Raw genomic sequence first — 18,539 nt, 5'->3', positions numbered from 1 at the left:
GTGGTGATGTGGCCTGCTACAAATCAGGTCAAACAAATTCCAGTGCTTCAGAGTTATCCGGATGGATCCTTAAGTTCTATGCTCTATTGGGTATTTGATGAAACCACAACATCTGCTGTCATAAAGCTAAAGGAAGGATGCATTCGTTTGTATGATAGAAGGGATTTGCTATAGTTTAGGAAATGGGACATTCATCATCTAAGCCATTTTCAAATCAGAGTCGATGAGGAGATATTTGAGTCAGCTGCGAAAGAATACACTGCTATGGTTGCTGAGATTATAAACAAGAGAATGTGGAATGGGTCGATGGGGCTAGAAGGTGTGATGATTGTGGACAAAGATTAACTTCAAGCTAGCACCAAACCAAGGGGGAGATTGAAGGTTCTAATCAATGGTTTGGTCTAGGCTTTCTCTGTAATAGGGTCTTTTGGTTAAATATGCATTTTTGTTTAGTTATGTAATAGTTTACGGCCAACCTAGAGTTTACGGCCGTAAGCCTGTTTACAACCATAAAACCAAAGGCCGGCCCAGGTCTGTTATAAATAGGGATGTGCTAGGTCGTTTAATGGTTGTTGATGCCTCAGAGTTTCGGCTACTATTCCACAAGTTGTACCAGACGTTTTTGCTAATAGAAGCGTGTGAAAGCTTGTTTACATTCTTGTTTCTACTCTGTTGTTTATAATTATCGATTTTGTTTATTGTGTGATCACTGGTAAGATCCATTTCAGGAACTTATAGATACCAACTGTGACATCCTAAATTTCACAATCATTTTAAAACTTTTTTATCACCCCCGAACTGGACAGCGGAAACGTCCGAGGGCTCGCGTAACTTAAATCGAAATATCATCACAATGAATATACATGAAACATAACATAAACAACACCATGCATTAAAACATTACAACTGACATTGTTCACATCAAGTACATTGTCTAAATATTACATATCCATAGCATAAATTGTTTGAGATTTTACAAAACCTAGAAAATCTGATATTTTCTGAAACAACAATTGTTTATACATAAAGTGTGAAGATCCATAGGTATATGCATGAATGATTTCAAAACATGTATAAATGAGAAGTTTTGCATTATAGTTATTGAAAGTACAAGTGAATAATGTTGACTTCCCCGGAAAAACTAATGTTTTCCGATAAAATAGTATGATTGTTTTGTATTATTGTATTGTCACATCGAATGAATATGATTGCCCCTGATTACTTAGATGGTATTGGATTTCTATGTGAATCGTTATAACCATGCATGATAATGACTAGTTCGTCTGTCTTGGCATTCTGGTGAATGCCAGAATTGATCTTAGTATTTTGTTACCCTAGACTGGCTGAGTCTAACTGTAGCGAACATCTTAGGTGTGGGAGAGTCACCCTCGTATAGATCTATACACAAACTCTCGCTCTCCCTCCAGGAGACTTTGAGTATAACTAGAGACTACGACCGACACTTATTGTTGTCGCCTGTTATTACTCACTTAATCCAAATGAATTTGATTAACCTTGATTAACAACCTAATTTTTGTTTACTTGAATATAAGGTAAGCCTAACAGACTAGGAGAAGAGGACCACGAGGTCCTACTAATCACGTATGTCATTTAAGGCTATTGATTATACGAAGGGCGCGTTGGCCTATTTCGCATATGATTTATTTGAACCTTACTAGCAATGCTAATGGGCCACTGGGTCCCAATAGCATGTAAAAGCCATCGAGGGTCCCCTTAAGAATGTAATTAGGTCACAAGAGGCCCAATATACATGTATTATCTATGTTAGGCCCAAAAGTCCTATTAATGGGTCACGAAGGCCCAACAAGCATGATTAGAATCTTTCAAGCTCAACAATTTAAATGTTTACTTGTTTTGCATAGTATAAAAGTTGGGAATTCTGTTTGAATAATTGTTGAGTCGCAAAGTCACAAAGTTTGTCGATTGTTTTATAATGATATTTATATTTATGAAAATATATGTATATTCTTCATTCTAAATTCATAGGTTATAAAATTTTGTATTATTGACCCAAATATCTTACTAGTAAAATAAAAAATATTGGTTTGACCTATTCAGCCCTTCTTTTAATAAAAACGACAATTTTTGTCCCTTTTTATGATAAAATGACATTTTAGGTCCTTAACAAAATTTTCTTGACATTTTGGCCCAAAGACTTATTTAAATAAGGTTTTCAGCCCAAGATTTAGTTTTTGGATAGATTCAGCCCTTAAAATAAGAATTTTTGCACTTGAAGTCCAATCTTTCGCAAAATTTACAATTTTAGCCCAAAAGCCAAAAACTTTGCAATTTTAGTCCTATTTGATAAATAAGACATTTTTAATCCATGAAACATGTTTATTTGCGTTTTAACCCTTGTTTTGAGAAACTTACAATTTTAGCCACTTAAAACATAGTTTTCACAATTTTCGGGCCTAAAGGCCGAAAAGCCCAAAGTTTAGCCCATTAGGCTAAAAGTTACACTTTTTGTCCTTTAAAAGTCAGGATTTTTATAATAACTCATATTTTAACTGATTTAAACTATGTGGCCCTTATAAAACCGTAAATGACATCTATTTCTCATCTTTTTCTTATTTATCAAAAAATGGTTCATAATTTAGAATTGTGTTTTGTTTATCTTGTTTTGAATTCGTATACTACTTTGGTCTTGATAATAACATGTATAAGATGTCTTAGAACACATATATCCTTATCATGGTTAAGGATCTCGAATAGATCATGATTTTTCACACATATTTATCAAATAAGTTCACGAAATCACACATATCATGCAAAAACACATAGATCTACACATTTTACTTGTATTCTCCTCCATAAAACATGTGAAAAACGAAAATAGAGGGGTATGAACTCACCTTGGGTTTGATGTTCATGGTTTTGAAGAATAAAGGATGAAAATGATGAGATCTTTCGGTTAAACTTTGGATTTAGATTGCTTCTAAGGAGTATGATCATGAATTTGAATGAGTTAAAAGATGATTTTTGATGAGATATAGAAGTTAAACTTTGGATTTAAGTAAAAACTTTTCAAAGATTTGTGTTATGAGTGAAAGATCTTCTTGGCATGTAAGCAAGTCTCAAAAATTTGAAGGAATAATGGAGATGTTCTTGAGAGAATTTGATTATATTGGAATGGAGTTTGGTATGTATGTGTATGTTACTACCTTCGGTCGTGAATGATAAGAAGAGATGGGAGAGGAGAGAAAGGATTGAAGTGACAAATATGGATGTATATTGGACCATGCATGTTTATTTGGTGTATAATAAGAAGGTGACACATGAAAGTCAACCCTTCTTATTCTCTTTTTTTTATTTGGGCCGAGAGGGAGAGAGAATATAAAGGATTTGGGCCTTTAGTGCTTGAGTCCCATAATGTGAAGCCTAAATTGATGGTTTTCAGTCCATTGGGCCCTTAAGAGGTTTTACGGCCCAATTTGCATCAAAGAATGAGTTTTATGGCCCATTAGGGCTTATTGGATTTGTTATGGCCCAATAAGGCCCATTAAGGTAAACTAATTCATTTTGGATTCCTTATGGCCCAAAATGTTAAGTTTTATGAAAGTGGGTCCAATTAGGGCCCATTTAAGGGTCCCAAGCCCAAAATAGTCAAATTGGAAGCTTATTGGTCCATTAGGCCCAATAAGGAAATCCTATTCCATAATGGACTTAAACCTGGATTTTTAGGGTTTCCAATATTTTGTTGACCATTTGAAGTGTTTGTATAGGGTGATTGATGAAATTTTGTTGTCATTGGATAAGAATCATAAATGCTTTAAAGTTTTAGTTACAATGTTATCCTTGTTAAGTGTTTACAAAGCATAAGAATTCCTAGTTGTGACATTTTTTTATGCTTATCTAATATAGAGTTTATTCATTTATGCATAATTTTGTCTTGTAAGGTATTTTCGATGAAATGTTTCCATTGTTTTAGTAAGGCGGGGGATGCCATAAATAATACAAGAAACATAAGCATAAACAGAGACTTACAATGTCTCAATATACTAATGATCTACATCTCCTTGAATCTCTCGGCAAATTACTATCAATCAGTGCCCTCATATCGATACCTGTGATACAAAGAAACTGAGTGGTTCAGGTTGGGAAACCTTGTGAAGACATAAGGTTTTCAACCCACAATAATATAGTTAATTATCAAACAGTTAACCTAATTTCCCATCCTTGTTATCTTCTTTATTCTGAAGGATCTACCTTAAGGATCTTTTATGCTGATGGTGCTCGTTCTTGGATTCCTAATAGTTGTCGGTAGGTTGTTCTTTATCATCATTCCTAGGGGTTTTTCCTAAGGAATAGACATGAAGTCCATCGTTGTCATTTTTTATCTAATAGACTAGTTTTTTTATCTAATAGGCACTAAGTCCATAGTTGCCAATACTTCTCTAATAGGCACTAAATCTATAGCTGCCAATGTTTGTCTAATATGCGCTAAACCCATAGCTGCCAATGTTTATCTAATATGCACTAAAACCATAGCTATTAGTTATTATCTAGTAAGCACAAAATCCATAGCTGCTAATGGTTATCTAATAGGCACTAAATCCATAGTTGTCAGTGATTATCTAATAGACACTAAATCCATAGTGGTCAGTGATATGTAATAGGAACTAAATCTGTATATACCAGTGATTATCTATTAGGAACTAAATCCATAGCTGCTAGATATGCCCTCAAAATGATAAATCACATAATGTGAGTAGTGAATCTTCCCTTGTATAACATATAAACATCTACAGGTTATGTATCTGCCCATGTTTGACCTGACTTGACTTGGAATAGTCTGTGTTCTTTATCAATACCATACTAGGTAACTATAATACTAATCTGGTAGTACCATAAAAGTCTAGACCTCTCTTGATTTTCTTCTTTTCTTTTTACCCTTCACTACCCTATATATTATAAGTATAAAATACAGATATGGTTAAATAACACTAGATCATATAATTTCATTTAGCATAGAAGGTTCCATTCACAAATAGTAGGCACACATAACACTTAATTATCTAAATAATTTTTATATATCTATAGGATGAAAGTAACTGTATACTCACCTGACTTAGGTGAATGACTAGAGAATTTGGCAGTACTATGCCAAATTCCTTGACTTTCCTTCTGATGTGACCTAGATACTAATATCACTAATTCTCAGTTTAATAAAGCTGACACTAATGATATTTTAAATTCCTCACAAATCATGATGTCGACATCAATATCAATCCAATAAGGAACAACCAAGTAGGATCATATCGGAGGTAGGGTCCATTTGGTATACAAAGTATACTGTTTGGAAATCCCACTTTAAACACCTCATTAAATCCATCCTAGACATCATCCTCATAAGTATGTCAATCGGAATAATGAATTGGAATTACTGATAAATCTTAATTATAGGTTCATAGGAACGACTATGAGTATAATTAAAAGTTAGATTTGAATAAAATAATTGTAGCTTAACTTACAGAGTATACTGATGAAAATTGGGAATTAAGCTGGTAGAACACTGACTTGAGAGCTCCTAATTGCCAGCTATCAGTCATTACAAGGCTTTGCCGACTAAAAACTTAAGGAAGAAATAGATTAAAATTAAGATAAATAAAGAGAGAATTGTTTGAAGGGTGTGAGAAGGATCGGAGATTCGACTCCTATTTATACTTGAAATTGGATTGCACGTCTCATCGCTAGTCATGTGCATGCCGCACATTTGGTCGAAAGTGATGACGTGTCGTTTTCTAGGTGGTGCCACATGTCGCAATCTAGGTGAAATGACAGTGTGTGTGGCGCACTTTGTTGTTGCACACGGGTGTGGGCAAATAATTTATGTTCCCTAGAAATTTTATATCTTCTTCATACACGCTCTATTTTTACAGGTTTTATATCTATGCATAAATTTCGATGAGATCTACAACTTTCATTTAGACTCCGTTGACTAATTTTGACTTTATTTTTAAAGTTATATTTTTAATAGTCTTATACTGGTAAAGTCTGTTAATAATTCATAACTCTCTCATATGATATCCATTCTACACTATGTTTATATTGATGGATAGGTGTTGATGAGATCTTCAACTCTCGTTTAGATTGTTTTCCTAAAAAGTGATAGATTTCAAATATCAGTTTCTGTGTCGTATACTGTTATGCTGAAATACTAAAAAAAATCATAACTTCCTCTCACAAAGTTAGATTTAAATGTTCTATACATGTGTAGAATCCTTGAAACATATACTATAACTTTGGTTAAGATTGTTTACCCTAAATAATCTTTTATTAAAAAGTCAACCATAATGCTTATAATAGTCAAATTGACTAGCCCTAATTTGTGTGTGTTACAACATCTATCATCGAGTCTATGTGTGGTAGAGGGAAATTATTCTTAAGGCATGCCTTGTTGAGATTTGTGTAATCCATACACTATCTCTATTTTCCATTCTTCTTCTGGACAACCACTAGGTTGGCTACCCATCTTAGGAACCTTACCTCATTAATCATCCATGTCTTGAGAAGTTTCTCAAATTCTTCTTGAATGATTTGGTTTCTCTTAGATGCAAATTTCCTTATTTTTTTGGTGGATTGGCCTGAAATAAGGATCTATATTGATTTTATGATTTATAATTTTCTTATTTATACCTTTCGTATCCTCATGCTTCCAAGCAAAGGTCTTGTTTCTGTCCTTTAAGAACTTTATTAGTTATTTCTTGATTTGTTTTGGTATTGAGGATCCTTTGTGGACTTTGGCTTTAGGATCCTTGAGGTTTAGGGGCACTTCCTTAATATCTTGTTCCCTTGTTTCTAGCACACCTCATGCCCCCTGATTTAAGTCATGTGCTTGTCGTGGTACTGTTGAAGACTTCATCAAGGTCTTATTTCATTCTTTAGATACTTGTTGCTCCCCGACAATATTTACTGTCCCTCATGGGGTAGGCATCTTGATGCACTAGTGGTACATCGATGGGACTACTTTCATGTCATGGAATCATGGTCTACTTTGGCGTCCGAGTGATGGGATCCTGGCTTTACCAGGATCTTCGTAGAGTCTTGTTGATTTTCCCTGGATCTTTCGTTTTTCTTTCCTAAGGTTTATTTGAGATTTCCCTTGCTAAGGATATAACTAATCTCCTTCATGTGCGCTATGCGGTCCTCAGTCTTATGAACAAAATCCTCATGATATGCACACCATTTGGATTTATCTTTCCAACTGTTTGACTTATCTCCCTTTGTTGGCCATCTTGCTTTGTCACCTAGATCTCACATGGCAATTATTAGACCTAAAACATCCACAGAGAAGCAATTATTAGTAATTTTAGGAAACTTGTCTTCCTCTCCTTATCATCAATGACATTACTCGATGATGATCAGGTTTAGAATATGGTTTTGAATTATAGGATCTTTGGGCTAATGATTTACCCTTCCTGTTAGGATTATTATAGGAACTTGGTGCGCTGGCCCTATTTTGTATCCGTCCATTTGTTTCCATGGGGTCATTACAAGGTCGTCGTAGAATAGAGAATCCTTATTTAAACCCATCTTAAAGGCCTCCACGATAGTGGCCCTGTTGATGTTTGGTATGTTTAGAGCTTTCCTGCCAAATCTATTTACAAATTCCCTTATGGATTCTTAGGGATCCTGGACCACCCAGTAGAGATCACTAGTGATCATTTACAATATTATGCTATAAGAGAAAAGATTATTGAAAAGATTAACTAAATAAGAAAAGTAGATAATAGAATAAGGGTGAACATTATGAAGCCATTTTAACGTTGATTATGTAAGAGTCGATTTGAAGCCTTTGCATGAACAGACTTCTTTTAAGTGTGGTAGAATGGGAATGATATCTATTCTTTCCTTGGGTGATATGTTCTTCAAGATTTGTGGTTCCATTGTATGGCTTCATGCTAAGAGTTTGGAAACGCTTACGAACTTCAGTATCGGCTATTGAGGGGATAAATCTTGAGATTCTATGATTGGTAGGTGATGCTTGCATTATAGGTTAGACCACACTTGGTATGATTGAGATCATCTATCTTAGTTGTTGGAGTTCTTTGGCAATAATTGGACTTATTCATGCGTCAAGATCCTTAGCGTTAGTATTAGTATTGTTACCATTAAAGAAGTTACTGGGATTTCTGTTATTAGGAGTATTGAAGGTCTCGTCAAGATCCTAGGTCAGAAGAGTTTGGATGTTTGGGATTGCTCTTCTTGTTGAGGTAACAATGGATGTTGGAGTTTTCAATTTTGGGCATTTTCCTAGGGATCCTATATTGTCAAAATTTAGGATCATCGATTGTAAGATTGAGGGAGTCACCTTCTGAGGTTTGAGGATCTCCGACCTTATCCTTTCCACTTCCTTAAGTAGTGTTTTTGTTGTCTTCCTATTACTGAGCCACCTATTGTGTCAACATCTTCATCATGGAGAAGAGTTTGTTGTTAGAGACCGAGGCAGGAGGATCTTCGGATCCTAAGGATCATGGAGCAACTGTTGGGGTACAAAGTTCACCATGTATGACTTTGTAAATGGTTTGACTTTTGTAGACCCACTTGCATGTGGTGCATTAGCCTTATGACTAATAAGAGTTAGAGAATGAGAGATAGAGACATGTAAAAACTTCTATATAAGGTGGGTTCATACCACTTGTAGAGGTGTGCTTGAGAGATGTAGTTCATACTGATTAGTGAGTGAGATATTTATGAAGTTGTAGACCAGATTCCTTTTTGTACTCATTTACTATGATCGAATATATCTTTTAGCACCCAAATCACCATGTTCATTGTGCATACTTTAATTCCGCATGCCAAACCATGTTCTTTTGTCACTAGAATTGGTATCAGACGAGGAATCATTACTGCGATCTGATTTTTAGTTGAATCTTTTGTTTTTAAATAGTAAAATCTGGTTCAAAAGTTTCCGCACTGTTAGATTCAGAAAATCATCTCTGATCATCAGTTTTGATTTGATTCTGCATTGAATTTGCTTAATCGAGTGTTTGTTTTTGAGTTTCGGTTCAATTCATTTAGTCAAATTCAAATTTCTTCAAGTTTTCTGAAAATTGATATCCGTACAACAATGGCGAATTTCAACATGAACACGATGACTTCTTTCTCGCATCTGTTAGGATCTTCTACTAAGATTTCTATGCTGATTCTAGAATATTACGACCAATGGGTTGATCGCATGTAGGAGTATCTAAATGGTTTAGATGAAGAACTTTGGAATTGCATCTCAGGAACTGCTCAACCTCCATCAAATGTTCAAGACATCAGATCTTCTAATTCCACTACTGCTGTTGATGAACAATCTGCAAGAATGAAGAAAAATGAAAAACGCTGTCTGAGGGAATTGAGAGGTGCACTACCACTAGTGGTTTACAATTATGTTCGTGGTTGTAAGAGTGCAAAGCAAATTTGGAATACTATCAAGGAGAAGTATCAAGGAAGTGAGTAAACGAAAATCAACTTAGTGAAACAATGTCTAGTGGAGCTGAAAGAATTCTGACAGAAGGAGAATGAATCAATTGAAGTCTATTATGATCGTTTCAATGAGCTGATTTATCAATGCAATTGATATGGAATCACAAGGTCTGCAATGGAGTTCAATCATACCTTTTTTATGAAACTCCGTACGGAAATGGAGGAGTGTGAACATGATGGTGAAGAATTAGCAGAGTTTCGACACATCTTCTTTAAATGATTTGTATAACCAACTGAAAACTCACGAAAGCAAGGTTAATATGATGGCAGAAGAGTCGAAGCTCAATCTAGAAGGTTTGTTGGCACTTTTCTCGAAAGGAATTGAAAAGGAAACAATTGAAAATGGTGATTCGGATGTTGAAGAGGGATTTTAATGAATTCGGATGATGAAGCAATAACTTTTTATTCGAACAATAGGGTCAAAAAGTTTTTCAAGAAACCTTTTAATCCGAAAGTAAGGCAGAATGAAGGAAAAGGAAATTTTGTGAACAAGGCTGTTGGAGAGGAGAAGAAGAAGATTGAAAAGAAAGAAGGGAAAGTTACTAAGGAGAAGAGTGAGAAGAAGTTGAAAGGAGATTCAGGAGTAGATTGTCATTACTGCAATGGAGCAAATCATCTTGCAACTGATTGCTTGCTTCGTAAGAAAGATGAGAGGAAGAATAAAGTGAAGGATAAGGCATATTATACGTAGAGGCTGGAGGAAGTAAGAGCAAAGGCGAAGGGAATGTCTTTGGTGGCAAAAGGCAAACGGGAAGAAGATGGTACTTATCAGATATGGTCTTCGGGCTCAGATGATGATGAAATGCGTAATCCAACGCATGGTGCCATGTATGAAAAGTTTGAAGACAATTCTGATGAAGAGGTCACAGGTCGATGCTTCGTATATAAATCAGCTGATAAGTCTCCAATGACTACCAAGGTACGTTCTGTTCTTGAATATTTTAATATTTCTTTGAGTGCATATAATTCTGAAATTGTTTCTTTTGATGATACCATTGCTTACTTCGATTCAATTGTGGTGTCTGCTAGTAAGGAAGCTAAGAAACTAAGCACACAATCGTTAGAGACACAGAAGAAGCTAGACTCAAAAATAACTAAAATAGAGTGTTTAGAAATGCAAGTTAGAAACATCATGTGTGACAGAGATTCTCTTTCGTGTGATGTAAACCTCTTATTAGCTCAAAGAAACATTTACTGTAACTTTGTGAAGCGTCTTTATGGGAAACTTACTGCATTACATCATTCGAGTGACATTATCAAAGAACAACATAGAAAATTATTGCCTTTTCTAGCATACAAAAGAGAGAAGGTAGATAATATTTCGTATGATTGTGAGAAAAATATTGCTGAGTTTAATAAAATTCCAGATGATAGATGTAGTGACAAAGAACATGGTTTGGAATGCGGAATTACAAGTGGACAAACCCACCTTATATAGAGGTGTTTACATGTTTCTCTCCCACTCTCTATCTCTCATGTTTCATAAGGCTAATAATCCACATGCAAGTGGGATTTACAAAAGTTAAACATTTACAATGTCAATCATGAATAACTTTGCACCCTAACATTCTCCCCCTCAAAGTTAGGAATGAATGACCCACTTCAAATCTTCCAAAGCCGAGCAACTTCGCGGTTCAAGCCTCAAAGGTGACACATGTTGAAACAAACTTCAATCTTCAATTCTTCCATGATTCTTCAATTTGGGCTCTAGGATGCGAGACCATATAATCCGAGCAGCAACGAATGATTAACTCCAAATAATCACCCAAAAGTTGCCCATAAAAACACATCCCAAGAATCTTCAATATAACCAAACCCATTTCGAATACATCACTTCCGAACTTCCAATTGCATCATTACATAAGCTTCAAAACTTCAAGATCACATCGGTCTTGAAATTCGCATAATATGAAAAATTCAAGTTCGAATTTCCATATAAAACTTCTCCTCCTTTTTATAATCGCAATTTGATTATAAAACTCCCAAGGAAAAAGAACATGCTCTATTCGGAATTTTTCGTGTCAAAACTCCACCTTAACATGTGACATAAACTTTGTGCTTCAATCCGGAAAATCCAAAAAATATTCAATTTTTAGCTTCGTTCACAGATCGCCTTTAACAAAATTTCTCAAAAATGGGTAGAAATTGTCAATTTCAAAATTCCGCAGTGACCTGGTGCGCCCAAAACAACAAATATGCAAAACTCTCCCCATTTTTCAAATTTGGGTAAAAAGTGTCAATTTGCACAAACTGCAGGGGCCTGAAATGCACTTTCTTCAAATTTCAGCAAAAACAGACCTTTTTCGAATTTGGGTGCAAACTGCCAAACATTCAAAGCCCCAGGGACTGTTTTCAAAAATTTTGCCCTTTGTGCACAAATCATACGAAGAATCCCCAAAATATACAAAGCTCCAAAAAAAATTCGAATTTGGGTGAAAAGTGTCAAACATTCGAAACTTGGGTTAATTTTCGAAGTGTCAAAAATTCGAAGGTTCATGGGTCAAATTCGAAACTTTTACTTTTGTCCAAAATCATACGAGGCATACAAAGTCTCACATATGAACAGTAACCCTTCGTATGAAATTTCTATTCTTTCCCAAATATCTCTTCATATGAATCCTATATACAAACCCCCTTCGTATATTTCCCAAACAAAAACCCTTCGAATCAAAATCACAACTTGACATCCATCCTTCGTATGTTTTATTCACCCCTTCGTTAGATTCAATCACACTTTCCATTCTTGTGTTTAAACAAAAAGAATCATTCAAACCTGAACAACTTTCCCAGTTAATTCCTTTTTATTCGAACCTCATTCCATTACGAATCTGCTTCATCAAACAATTTTATACATCGTCTATTGAAATTGATTTCGATCTTAAAACCAATTTGACTCAAAACGAAGTTCAATCAACATAATTGTTCGACTCCCAAATCGAAAATCAACTTACGCCTTCAAACATCGACTCCCTGGCTTCAAATCTTAGATCTTCGAACACTAAAATCGATTTTACTTCTCAGTAGATACCAATCAACAATCCACCATTGACCCTTCAAAATAAAAATCGCTACTCCAAGCCTTCGCTTTTTGACACCAACATCGACATCGCTTCTCAATTGACTTCCCAAAATCAAATTTCTTCGACTGTTCTTCAAACCTTTGAAATCCGTTAACTGATATTTGACTTCACATTTTCCTAATCAATATCAAATTCGACTCTTGACTCAAAACAAAGAGATCGAAATCACATCAAACCACCGAATCCAGAATCAAACACTATTAACGAATTTCAAGAATCAAAATTCAAACAAAATCAAAACTTCAATTTTTTTTTGAAAAATCGATAAACAGCTTCTTGCGGAATCACAAACGACACTACTATGATCATTATGAAAATCAAGTTCCGACTGAATTCAATACTAACCGAACTCCTTTTTGACTTTTCTCTACAAAAATTAATACTTGATTCAGATTTCAAACTGAGAGCGTATATGAAGAGTAATGATATGTGATAAACTTGATTTTCACTTGGATTTAAGAAAAAATGAATATTTGATTTAGTCAACATAGAGCTTGATGGATCGATGAAGAATAATTGAGATAAAAAAAATATAACATGAACAGTAATGGATTCGGCCCAAAATATAAACAGTAATAGTTAACGATTGTTAGATTAGGCTTGACATTGGATAAATGAACGGTAAACCGAAAAAAATGAATTATTTGATGAACAGTGAATTTCAAATTTGAGAATGATTTTAGGAATTTTGATCTAAACAAAAATTAATTGGATCCAATAAAGAGGTTGAAATGAATTTGATCCAATGAGTCAAACGATCACAAATAAAAAAACGTAACACACGATTCAAAGAGATTTAGAGAGATCATAGAGAGAGACTGACCAAACTTGCTTCAATTGTGACAAATGTTGCCAAACCGAGAATCGTTCTTAAAAAATCACCATGATCTTGAAGACTTGTTGTGATACCAATTGTAGTGACAAAGAACATGGTTTGGCATGTGGAATTAAAGATTGCACAATTGAACATGGTGATTTGGGTGTTCAAGAGATGTATTGATTGTATATGGTGTTACAAAAAGGATCTAGATCTAGACTACATAAATAACACACACACTTACACACTCAACTTTTACATATCTCAAGAACACCTCTACAAGTGGACAAACCCACCTTATATAGAGGTGTTTACATGTCTCTCTCTCTCACTCTCTATCTCTCATGTGTCATAAGGCTAATACTCCACATGCAAGTGAGATTTACAAAAGTCGAACATTTACAAAGTCAATCATGAATAACTTTGCACCCCAACAATAGATATGCTTATGGTATAGTGAAAATTGATGAATGTCCTGATTCGAATGAATTGGTTAACATTATGAATGAAACTTTAACTAAATCTGAACAAATCAAAATTTTGAAAAAAATCTAAGAATTTGACATCTGATTCTCATTCTAATTTTGCTGATATTGAAGACAATTATGATAATATTAGTGAAATTAGTGAGCTTGAGCATGTTGATTGTTCTCAGTTATCTGTCATTAATGTTGCATCAAAATATAGAGGAAAAGACATTTGTAAGGAGTCGAATGTTAAGATTGGCACTGACAAACCTTCAACTTCGAAAGTTTGTGATCCTGATTTGGTTGATGTTCGAGATAGTCAAACAGATGACAGTGATGATGAAAACGTTCAACAGGAACTTATATCCAACAAAGGTTCGAAAGAAACTGAAATTCCACGAATTGTATTTGATCAAGTTTTTGGAGACACTGAAAAATTCGACAAAGTGTTATCTTAAAAGGGTGCTCATTATTTGGAAACCAACACCGTGATATATCCAAAGTTTAAGTGTACTGATGATGTTATATTCCCAAATAAAGTATTTGTTACCACTGGAAATGTTGATAATGTCAAACTGGAATTCAAGAAATTAATTGAAGAAGACAACAAGAAAACAACAGATGAAGGATTTTTATCAATCCAAAGCATTTTCGAAATTAATCTAACAAAGAATTCATATGTTTTTCAAAGAAAAAAACCTCAAAGAAAATGGGTTGAGAAATCTAAAGTTGTGAAAGAGGTTTTAAAACAAGTTGTTGTGGAAGATGAAAATATTGTCAAATTAAATTCAAAAGATTTCAAAGAACAAACAGACAAATTTTTGAAAGATAATAAAATCTCAAAAAGAAAAGCACGAAAGAAGATTTTCTGGAAAACTATTGAGTCTTGAAAGTCACAAAATCGTTTGAAATTAAAATCATCTGAAAACACAAAGACTTGATTTGTTAAGAACAAGTCTTCATATTCATCATCTTCTTCAGAAAAAAAGAAAAATTTTGCTCAAAGAAATAAATCAATGTTTGAATTCAAACTACAAAACAAGTTTTCAAATGTTCAGAAAACCTCATTTTCTTGAGGTGTTAATGATTCGTCAAAGAACTTTCAAAATCAAAAAGTTGGAAAGTGTTTTTCGTATCATCCACAATAAAGATTTTCTCAAAATATGAATATAAACCAAAATCATTTTCAAATCAATCGAAAAATTTTCATAATAGATATATTCCAAAAACTAATAATGTAATTAAAGCTCATGGTAGATATGTTCAAGTATTTTCTCAAAAATCCAATGTTAAATTTATTCCACAAAAACCGAATTTTCCAAATCCTTCGGTGATACAACATTCAAAAGTTTCGTACACAAAAGGGTTGTCTCGAGAGAAAAACATTGATCATTGGATTGAAGGAAAAGGACGAATGTATCAATCAATGAATTACTCTCAACAACAAATCCAAGAAGCTTATGAGAAGTATGTGAATACTTTGTCAACTGAAAGCTTATCTTCAAAAGATTCGAATGTTTCAGTAAAGAAGTGGAGAGGAGTTATGAAAGAAAAGAATGTTGAACCACAATCTAAGAGGACGAAGGCCTATGTCAGTGACAATCCCAAACTATCGAAAACTTATGTTTCGAATCCTTTACCTAGTGATGTGGACTTAATTGATAGTGTCAAAACTAAAGTTTGTGATTGGGTTAAGAGTACTGCATTTCATTATGTTTTTAAAACTAATTTCCAAGGACTCAAATAGCCTTGGGTACCTAAATTCTTTCAATGATCACGAGTACTTAGTGACGAGCAATATGATGAGAAATAGTATATCGATAGTGATTGCTCATGTCACATTACTGGACGAAAGGAGAATTTGCAAAATTATCAAAGCTTGGATAATGTTGGAGTTGTAAAGTTTGGCAACAATCACAAATGTCAAGTCAAAGGATACGGAAAAGTAACGAATGGTCAATTCACTGTAAATCGTGTTGCTTATGACGATGATCTTAAACATAATTTGATAAGTGTTTCGCAACTAGTTGTGGGCACTGAAAATCAATTTGTGTTCGATGAAGAAGGAAGTATTATTTCAAGGATTGAAACAAACGAAGTGTTGCTGAAATCAAAACGATATGACGATATGTTTACTCTTGATATCAAGCTGATTGTTGGGAAACCATCAATTTTTTTAATTTTGAAAGCTACATCTGATGTTAGCTGGTTATGACATCGTCGTTTATCTCATTTAAATTTTCGAAATTTAAATAAGTTGGTAACTGAAGATCTTGTTGGAGGCTTACCAGTGTTAAAATTTGATACTGATACTTCATGTGGAGCTTGCGAATAAGGGAAACCGCATCGAAAAGAACATCCAATTGTGATAGATTCGAAAATTGTGGAGTCGTTGGAACTTCTTCATATTGTCCTTTGTGGACCATCAACTGTTGAAACTCTCAACAAGAAATGGTACATTTTGGTTGTTGTTGATGATTTTTCAGGACTTACGTGGGTGTATTTTCTCAGGTTAAAATATGAAGTCGCTCAAATGATGATCGAATTTATCAAACAAATTGAGAAAAGTTTGAAGAAAAGTGTTCGAAAGATTAAGAGTGATCAGAGGTCAAAGTTTAAGAACAAGATGCTTGATTCTTTCTTAATTGAAAAAGGAATTTCACATAATTTTTCATCACCATATACACCACAAAAAATGATGTAGTTGAACGAAGAAATAGGTCACTTTACGAAGTAGCCATAACAATGTTGACATATGCGAATCTTCCACAATATTTTTGGGCCGAAGCAGTGTCAACAACGTGCTTTACTCAGAATTGTTCTTTTATTCACCGACGTTTCAATATCACTCCATATGAAATAATCAATAATCAAAAACCAAATGTTAAATTTTTTTTCATGTGTTTGGATGTAGGTGCTTTATCATGAATCTCAAGGATAATCTTTTGAAGTTTCAAGCTAAGGCTGACGAAGGAGTATTTTTGGGGTATTCACACAATTCGGTTGCATATATAGTGTTAAATAAACGAACACGAAAAGTTAAAGAAACATTCAATCTTACTTTTGATGACTATTATGTTAAACAAGCTGACAAACTCTTCGAACAAAAGTCGATTATTAATGAATCAAATGATGAATCTGAAATTGTAAGCTCATCTAATTTTGATTATGATTTAAATTTTGGTGTTCATGACAGGGCTATCAATGCTGAAGATCATGTGAATGATAGTCATCAATTTGAATCTTCGAAGCATACTGATGGAACGGATCTTACCCAAATTCTTTATGACAATTATTCAACATCGAATTCTCCAAGAATTGGAGAAAGTATGCTAAATAATCCAGTGGAACGGGAGCACATGGATTCGAATACTCAAATTGAGGGGGAGCATTCTTTCGAGGGGGAGAATGGGAGAACGAATGAAGATGTTGAGAGGGAGCAACAAAATCAAAATAATAGTGATACGATAAGTCTTGATCTAAATGATGAATTTCACGAAATTACTGATAATCTTTCTGTGGCAGGTTCAGAAAATGAAGATTTATACGAAGATGCACATTTGGATTTTGATCCAGCATATCCACCACTCGAAAAATGGACAAAAGATCATCCGAAAGAACATTTAATTGGGAATCCACAAGATGGAGTTTTAATAAGAGCTCAAATTCGTGCAAAGAATGAGGTACTGAATACTCATCAAGATGTTGATTTGAGAGGTTGCAATCTTGATCAAAAAAGAACAAGTGGAGGATGTCAATTACTTGATGGGAAATTGGTGAGCTAGCAATCAAAGAAGCAAACCTGTGTTTCAATTTCGATTGCTGAATCTGAATATGTTGCTGCTGCTTGCACATCACAAATAATTTGGATTCAAAGTCAATTGCATGATTATGCAATAAACATGAAGAGAATTCCATTATATTGTAATTCTCAAAGTGCAATTCATATATGTCATAATCCTGTGTAGCATTCGAAGACTAAGCATATTGCTCTTCGTTACCATTTCATAAAAGATCATGTAGAGGATGGTCATATTGAAGTGCATTTCGTGAAAACCACTGATCAATTGGCTGATATTTTCACAAAACCGTTACATGACAAATCATTTGTGAGAATTTTAGGAGGACTTGGAATGGTCGAAAGGGGTTCTGTTTCGAAAGAATAGCGAAAAATGGATAGCTGTTAGAGTCAAAGGTTACTGTTCATAGTCAACGCTTTGATACCCTTCGTCTTCGTAAATAGGAGCTAAAAAAAAATTCGCATGTCTGGTACATTCTAAATATTTTTGTTAAGTTGATTTTTATTTCGAAAAACACAAAAATGACAAAAAGAATTTTCATTTATTTTGTCATTTCCTTTCGAAAACACAAAAACAACAAAAAGATTTTTATTTGTTTTCTCTTTTATTTTCAAAAAATCAAAAATCAACAAAATATTTTGTTTTGTATTTTTTGTCTTAGTGTTTTGTTTCAGATAACAAACATCAATTTCAATGGTTAATGCTTGCCATTCTAGGGCTAGGTGAATAGTTTGAAACTTTTGTACTAGTTAAGGTGTCCCTAGAAGCATGCTGCAACATGTTGACCAAAACCTTAAATGACTCTATGTGTGTTTAACGAAAGCCTTAATGAAATATTTCATACAAAAGATTTCTTCCCAAGTCAGGCTTTTATTCA

General features: G+C 34.1%; 1 protein-coding gene across 1 annotated transcript; it reads left to right on the top strand.

The window, feature by feature from the left end:
* Positions 1–16,786: 16,786 nt before the first annotated feature.
* On the top strand, positions 16,787–18,028 carry LOC145066326 (uncharacterized). The gene is made up of 2 exons (XM_079013557.1): positions 16,787–17,509; positions 17,831–18,028. Exons 1-2 carry the CDS (start codon positions 16,787–16,789, stop codon positions 18,026–18,028), a joined length of 921 nt encoding a protein of 306 aa, XP_078869683.1.
* The last annotated feature ends 511 nt before the right edge of the window (positions 18,029–18,539 follow it).

This window comes from Lactuca serriola, chromosome 1 (assembly GCF_051521515.1).
Source record: "Lactuca serriola cultivar US96UC23 chromosome 1, Lser_US96UC23_V15, whole genome shotgun sequence".
NCBI lineage: Eukaryota > Viridiplantae > Streptophyta > Magnoliopsida > Asterales > Asteraceae > Lactuca > Lactuca serriola.
The sequence above is the reverse complement of the archived record's forward strand: the minus strand, read 5'-3'. Positions and strand labels throughout refer to the sequence as shown.